Source organism: Propithecus coquereli, unplaced genomic scaffold, assembly GCF_000956105.1.
Source record: "Propithecus coquereli isolate 6110/MARCELLA unplaced genomic scaffold, Pcoq_1.0 Scaffold28, whole genome shotgun sequence".
In the NCBI taxonomy this organism is placed as follows: Eukaryota; Metazoa; Chordata; class Mammalia; order Primates; family Indriidae; genus Propithecus; species Propithecus coquereli.
The window spans coordinates 11,010,475-11,018,364 of record NW_012148396.1 but is presented as its reverse complement, the minus strand read 5'-3'; the positions used below and the strand labels follow the sequence as shown (position 1 = coordinate 11,018,364).

Sequence of the window (7,890 nt, the reverse complement as noted above, 5' to 3'; positions counted from 1 at the left end):
AACCCTTGGGAGTGAGATCCACACAGCTAGGGCACAGAGGGTACAGGCCTGAGCTTCAGGGGATATTACATGGCTCTGATGTGCTGCATGACTTTGGACAGGTCATGTCCTCTCTCTGGGTTCCCATGTCCTCATGGGACCATCAGAACAGTCCCTGCCTGCAGCTCACTGGGGTGCAGTGATGGCCAGTAGGGCTCGGCAAGGCAGACACTTTGAAAACTGTAGGCATAAAATCTCCTGAAAACCTCAACACATCAGGGCTAGAGTTTGGAGCCCCTCACTCCCAGAGCCCTAATCTCCAGATGTTTTGGGAAACTGAGGCCCTAAGGGGAGGGGCTGGCCCAGGGAGAGGAAACGGCCATGTCCCCCTGCATAGCCCAGTGGGGGAGCACTGGATGCTCTGTCCTCAGGGAGGACAGTTGAGGGCACCTGCTGTTAGCCACTATGGGTCACCAGGAACGCTCAGGCTGCCCCTCCCCAGCTGGTCACATCGACCTCTTGTTGCCCGACCTTGGACAGCAGCCAGGCGTCAGTTCCGATTATCGGCTGACATCGGCGCTGCCCGCGGAACCAGAGCAGCCGCACATCCTCTGGACACACAGAGTCCCAGCTAGGTCTTGTGGGCAGCTGCCCAGGCAGTGACCTTGAGCTCACACGCCCTGTTCCAAAATTCTACTCAACAGGGCTGGAAGCAGGAGAGGGGACAGGACCTGCCTGGCCGGCACAGGCCAGCAGTCACACACACGCCTGGGCCTGGGTGCTCACATGGGAGCCTGTACACCCAGGCTTGATACTGGCTCAAATACAAGTTCTCACTGCACGTCTCTCCACACCTCCCCGGGCTCCAGTGGGACCCCGAAAACCCACAGGCTGGCATTCGGGACAGACAGCACCTGCAGTGGGAACAGGGCTGAGTCCCTGGGTCCTGAGGCCTAGCCCTGGGCCCCAAGGAAGGCTGTGGCCTTGCCGGTGCAGGCATGAGGACAGACAGGGAAGTCAGGCAGCATGGGCGTGTTCCAGCTGCGGGTGAGCTCAGGGCTGGCATCTGCCAGGGAATATGCTCAGGGGACAGCACAAACTGAGACCCTGCTTCTGTGCTGCACAGCGTGGGCACAGCTCGAGTGGTGGCAGCAGCTGTCAGGACCCTGGACCAGGGTTGGGGACCATGGAAGTGGTCGCTGTGGGGCTGGGGTCAGTGGCAGAGGTGGAGGCGGGGTGCCGCCTTGCTGGTGGCGGTGGCTGGGAAGACAAGAAGGGAGGGAGGGGACGGAGCTCAGGCCCAAGGGCTCCCCGGGTGGCACCCACCTCCACACGGACACGTAGATGATGACCAGCATGAGCAGGGTGAGTGAGGACACGCCGCAGCCCACGATGAGCGTCACGGATGGCAGGGTCGCCTTCTCCATGTTCTGCGGGTTCCGGGGAGACAGCAGGGAGTGAGGTGTGGTGGCCCGGGAGACCCAAGGCTCCTCTCTGGTGTGGAACCTCCCCTCTGCCGCCCCGCCCCTCAGCCACCCCCAGCCTCCTGCAGAGGATGATTCCAGAACACACCAAGCACCCCCGAGGAACTTCTTTTCTGGGCTGTCCCCTTCTGTTCTGGGAGCTCTTGTCCTTTGCTGAGGGCGGGGCCTTCACCCCCACACTGGTGCAATCACAGTCATGTGCCCAACGACCAGCCCTTTGTCTCCATCACGGCAAGGACTCCCCCACTCAAAGCACAACCCCCCACATCTCAGTGGGTCAGGGAGGCGCCAGGCCCAGCCCTGCCTCAGGAACGTCCCTCCCCACCTGAGATAGAGTCCGCAGCCTCTGCTGCGCATCCACCTGCACCTGAAACTCCACTCCCACCTGCCCCCCACAGCCCACATGTCACCCCAACACCCCTGCACCAAAGTCCTACCTCGCCCCTCCCACGCCTCTGCTGGGGCAGGGGCTGTGTGTCTCACCGTCCCCCACAGCCCTTGGGGCCGAGCCTCCGAGCCTGCCCCTCCAGATTCCCAGAGCGTTTTATGAAATGCCACCAGAGCCACCTCTCTGCCCTGCTCAGACCCTCCCTGACTCCCTGCCCCCGGCTTTGTCCGCATGTCCCACCTGGCTCTACAAAGGCCCCTGGGCTGGCCCTGCCCACCTGCCAGCTCTGCCTCACCTGCCAAGACCAGCCGGGCCCCACCTCAGGGCTCTGCACCAGCAGTTCCCTGCCTGGAATACACCTCCCCATCTTCCCGTGGCTGTGCCTCTGGCCACTCCAATCCCAGCTCGTCCCCTCCTCAGAGGGCCCTGGGCCAGCGACAGACCGCATCGCTCCCTTCTGCAAGCCCAGCGCAGCCTGAGCACGCCAGGCTGGCCCTCCTTCTGCACGGACATGTTCGCCCGCGCGACTGCGCCGCCTGTGGTCCGAGTCGTGAGCCTCGCTGCGCCCCCAGGCCTAGGGCACACCACCCAGTGGGTGGACAGAAGGAAGGCCTGGCCGAGTGCAGAGCTCAGAGATAGCTGGGGGGATTAAAGAGAAACAGCTCCACAACCCTCCCCTGGCCTGAGGCCCTGCAGCTCTGCGGTGAGGAGGTGAGACGGGCAGGAAGACAGCGTCTAGGGGAGCAGGGTTTCCTAGGGGCTCCCCCACCCCGCCCCGGGTCTGCCGCCTACAGAGCAGCTCTCAGACCCCGCTGACTCTGGCATGCTATGGAGGAGACACTCTCCCACCCCATGGGCTCCTGAAGCCTGACAGCCTTTCCCTGGCAGCCCTTCTCTCTTGCGGGCCCAAAACCCATGAGCCCCAGGGCCTGTCCCAGCCCACTCTCTCCCTCAGCCATGCTGCCCCTGCCCTCCACCCGCCCCCTCTGCACTTCCCTTCTGGAGCCGGAAGCACCACCTCCTCCAGGCAGCCAGCCCTGCCTCCCAGGCCCTTCTGGTGTTATCGCTCCAGCCCAGGCCCCATGCCTGTCCCTGCAGCTGAGTGCCCTCCGTGTCCGTGAGCCCCACCCATCCCGCCCAGCTCCGTGGGCGGCCCTCGCTGCTGCCTCCCCCAGCACTTGGGGTCCGCTCATAGTCCTTCCACCTTCGTGGGTGCACCTTGCCTCCCCCAGGCTCTCAGCACCCCTGCTCCTCCCCCACAGGGCCCAGCGGCCTGCTGACGGCTCACGTGCAAGGCCTCGGGGGTGGCTTCCCACCCTGAATCAGAGTGTGCCTGTGGAGCTCCGGGGGGGGGCTCCGAAGCCCCTGTTGTGTGAGGGCCTCTCTCCCACCGGCCATTCCCCTGCCTCCAGCTTGGACCTCCCGCCCCCGGTTTCTGGGTGCTCTGCCCCCTGCCCCCCTCCCCTCGAGGCCTGAGGTAGCCCCTGGGCTCCTCCTCGGGGTGATGCAGGCCACACACCCGACGAGCACAGACAAGCACCTGATACCCCCACACTTGGCCCTCGCCCTGGGCCGTAGTGCCAGGCTGGCTCCTCCCACATACTGGGCCCTTTGCTCCAGCTGTGCCTCCCTGGAACTGGGCCAGACTCCTCTGTATGCAGAAGCACTGCCGCCCCCACTAGGCTCTCGAAAGCCGCCACCTCCAGGCAGGCCCCTCTGATTACCTCAGGCCTCTCGGCTCTGTAGGAGACCCAGACTGCGAGTCAGGTGGCCTTGCCTACCTCAGCTGTCCCCCACAGTTCCCACAGGGAACTCTGCTTAGGCACTTTTCTGCATGTCACAGCCTGGAGCTCAGGCCTCAAAACGGTGGCTCCTGGGACCAGAGGCCCATCACCCAGAAACTTTACCAAAGCAGAACCTGAGGCCCAGGGCTAGGAGGATGCCAGTCAGATAGGGACGGTAGGGGGCAGCGTGACCCCAGCAAATGTTTCCAAGACACTGGGCTGGCCCACGGCCGGCCATCCACGAAGGTCATGGGCGGCTGAGTAAGTGGCTCGCGCCTGCTCCATGGCTGGCTCCAGCCCAGATCTCCGTGGCCATCTGCTTCCGTTTGCCCTCATTAGGCCTGGCAGCCAGAGCCCGCCGGCCCTCCCACCTGCCTGCCTGCTCCCTCCTCCTCCCGCCTGGCTCATCACTCACCCCTGACAGCCCCAGCTCCGCAGGTTCCGGGTGATGGAGGGAGGGCACAAGGGACAGCTTGGGCAGGCAGGGGTGTCAGAGAACTCCAGGACTCCTCAGGAGGGCGAGAGACTGGCCCTAGCTCACACAGAGAGGAGGCAGAGCCAGGCCGGCCTCCTGCAGAGACCAGCTCCCGTGCCAGGCTCAGGGCCACCCCAGGGCCCTTGCACATGCTGATCCCGCTGTCATGCTCTTCCCTGACCTTCATGGGGCTGGCCCCCCTCCCACTGTGGACATCACCACCCACAGAGGCCCCTGATCTCATTCTGACCCAGCTCGCTCTCTGCCAGCGCCTCCTCTTGGCCCCCTTAGGGCACTGGTGCCCTCCACCCTTTTCCTGGCTGTTTACACGGTTATTGCCGGTTTCCAGCACACGAAGACCCAACTGCCAGTCTCCCCAGCCCGCTATGCACCTTGTGCCCCCAAAGACTGATTTCCATCCTACGGTGCCTGCCACCCTCGTCCTGTCACCGCTCCAACGCCATCTACAGCCCCCAGACACCCACACAATGAGTTCCTGACTCCAGTCTAGACTAAGCCCTGAACCCTGTCATACAATGAACCCTGACCCAAGTCACACGCTGAGTCTTGATCTCAGTCACACCCTGAGCCCTGACCCTGGTCATACACTGAACCCTGACCCCAGGGCCATGCTAAGCCCTGACCCTGATTTCAAATGAACTCTGACCCTGGTCACAACCCACTAACACAGTCTGAGGCACATGACAGGAGTAATGTCGACGACAACTGCCCTATACAGACTGTTTACTACACGCCGCTGCGCAAGCGCCATAAATAGCTCACCTAGCTCAATCCCCACTACACTCTGGGACAGGTGTCACCGTCCCCCTCACAGGTGTGACTCAGAGTGGTTACTCAGCCTTCCGGCAGCCGCAGCCCATAGCGGCACAGCCAGCATCTGCACCGACACTCTGGCTCCAAGCCCAGCTCTGGGGGGGACTGTCTTAAGCCCCTCGCTCCACAGTCCTGCCGCTGGGGTGTGCCCACCGCACCCCATCTCGACCACCGCCTCATGCCTTTGTTCTTGACAGCAGTCCCTTGAGGCCACTCTGTCCCTGGGATGCCCATAGCCTCTGCCCACTCAGACCCAAGTGCCCATGCCCAAGGTGCCATCCAAGCCCAGCCAGGCCCACGCCAGCCCAGCTCAGCCTGGGGGTGAGCTGCCTGCTGGCTGCGCTGTTCTCCCCTCACTCCTGCTGGTATCCCTCTGGCACCCAGACCCAACGCCATCCTCTCTCCCCTCCTGCCCTCCCCACTGCCCTCAGGAGGACGCTCAAGCCCCTCCACTGGCCCCAGGCCTTGCTGATGGTGCCTATGTCTCTGCCTCCCCTGCCCACTGAGCCCCACGCCCATCTCCCACTCCCATGGCGGGGCAGCATCCTGCCTTTCTCACCCTCCCTGGGATGGCTGTAATCCTTCCTGCAGAGCTCAGATGGTGAACTCCTACACACCCCTCAGGACCCCACTGCAAACCTCCTGGTGCGCTGCTCCCTAAACCATGCCCAGGTGGGAAGGAGGCTCTTGCTGAGCTCCCAGAGCCCAAGCCCCAGCCTTGCTTCAGCCCAGGCCTGTCTGTGCACAACTCTGCCCCAGCATCAGACCTGGTGTCCCGTAAAGGTGGCCCTAGGCACTCGGAGGGTCCACACAGAGGATGAGGAACAAGTCAGTAACGGGCTGTACCACAAGGCCAGCCTCCCCTCCACTTGGTCCCTCTGTGCTCAGCGTCTAGGGGGTCAGCCCTCAGCAGGGCCAGAGCTGCCGGGGACAGGGAGGTGGTGTGGGAAAGGAGAGGGAGACCCCGGGGAGCTCTGACGCAGCCCCTGCGGGAGGCTGTGCCCACCCTGCCTCCTTCCTGAGCTCGAAGAGCTCACGCCTGGGCCGGCAGCTGGAGTCCAAACCGAGCCAGACTCAGTCTGCCCTTGAGGGCCCCACAGAACCAGGCAGAGCCGGCCACTCGCCCATCCCACAGGTGAGGACACTGGGGCTCTGTGAGGCCATGCTGCCAGCTACTGTGCCCCAGCCCCGGCTGCCACATCTGGGACAGCACCCGGCAGCATCCGCCTTTGTGAACTGACGTGGGTGGGTTGGGCCGATGCCAGGAGCCCCTGGCAAAGCCGGGACTCTGCCTGTCGGCCTCCCTGCCCCACAGGGCAGCGGCCCCGATCTCCCCGTGATGCTGGGCGCAGGTCAGCCTTCCTGGAAAGGCTTCCTGGAGTTTCCCTAGCACCAGCGGCTCAACCAACAGCCCCTCTCTGAACACGCTGTCCAAGCCAGGCCACTCCAGAGCGCAGCCCTGGTGACGAAGGACTGCTCCATTCCAGGAGTTCTCCCCATGTCATCTGGTTCACTCCTCACAGCCACCCCTGGGTAGTACAGGGTCCCCTCTATTTTACAGGTGAGGAAACGGAGGCTCAGAAGGACTCGAGGCTGGGCCAGGGTCACAGTGTGTAAGACACAACCCTGTGTTTCCGGATTCCCACAATGACCTCCCACGGGCAGACACCAAGCGAGGAGAAGAGGAGGAGGTGGAACACATCCCACGCAGTCCTCTCCTGCCCCAGGTGCTCCTCCCACACCCTCAGGAAGAGCAGCTACCCAGAGCCCGAGGCTGGGCCCCAGGAAGGCCGTGCAATGAGAGTCTGCAGCTTTAACATCGATGACCACCTACACAGAAAGCCACCTCCTTCAGGGAGCCTCCAGGATGGCTTTGGCTGCTGCCGCAGGGCCAGCGACATCCACAGTCTCGCCTGAGGGGACAGCCTAAGGGGGTGCAGCAGAGTCACGGCCAGCCAAGATGTGCCCCAAGACCTTGAGCAAGACCTCCTCCCGGCTTCCGTGTCCCTGCCCGTCAATGGAGTTTAGTGGCAATGGCCTGTAGGGTCCCATCTGGCTCTGACACTGTGGGAGACCCCAGCTAACAATGTCACCTGCTGTCCCCACTTTCCAGAGAACAAAGAGGGGTGGCTGGAATGTTCTCAGAGAGGCCTGGAGCTGTCTTCTGCACGGAACCTGAGGGACAAGCTACACCACCCCCAAACATTCGGGAAGGCCAAGTCCCCCTCCCCAGTGGGCCCTGCATACTCGCTGCCCAAGTTCCTTCCACATGAGGTCTAGGGTGAGGGGCTCAGTGGCACAGGGACCCGGCCTGCTGGGGGGGTGTAGCCCCGCTGGTCCTAGGGCAAGAGAGCCCACCAGCCCCAGTGGGCAGGGCCCAGCACCCAGGGCCCCAGCCTGAAGGCTGGCTGTCACCATAGAAACCGGCAGCCCCCACAAGAATCCCAGGAACAAAAAGGAGGCCCAGAGATGAGGCCTGTCTGGGGAGGGCTGTGGACCTGGGCCAGGACCCCTGCTGCGGGACACCTCCTCCGCAGGCCAGGCTCTGCGTGGAGTAGGTGGGAAAAGCTGGAGGAAGGTGGCAGCTCCTGTTGCCTCCTTGCCCCTGGTAGGCCAGGACCCACCAAGTGTATGTCCCTCCACGAGGCGGTGCCCTCCCCAGCCCCAGGGCTCAGGACCCAACCTGTCTCTCTCCCTGAGGACCCAGCTCTCTCCAAGGTCCCAGGCCTCCAAGGAGAGTGGAGATGGGGCCCACCCATCAGTCACTTCCCAGGGGTCCAGGCTCCTCCCCTGCCAGTTCCCAAGTCCACACAGCCACCCACTCGGCTCCCACCACCCTCCTCAGAGGTGCACGGCCGGCTGGCCAGGCCACCGGTGGCTGCTGGGCGCTGCGACCCCTCAGGGACAGGGAAGGAGCCGGCGGCTGCCCACCCGCCGGCTGCCCCG

General features: G+C 63.8%; 1 protein-coding gene across 1 annotated transcript in view; it reads right to left on the bottom strand.

The window, feature by feature from the left end:
- ADGRB1 (adhesion G protein-coupled receptor B1) overlaps nucleotides 1-7,890 on the bottom strand; it is a 73,174-nt gene that overhangs the window by 22,327 nt on the left and 42,957 nt on the right. Inside the window, exon 19 of the mRNA XM_012647947.1 lies at nucleotides 1,306-1,409. Within this exon, the coding sequence (XP_012503401.1) occupies nucleotides 1,306-1,409 (104 nt within the window). The remainder of the gene's footprint in view (nucleotides 1-1,305; nucleotides 1,410-7,890) is intronic.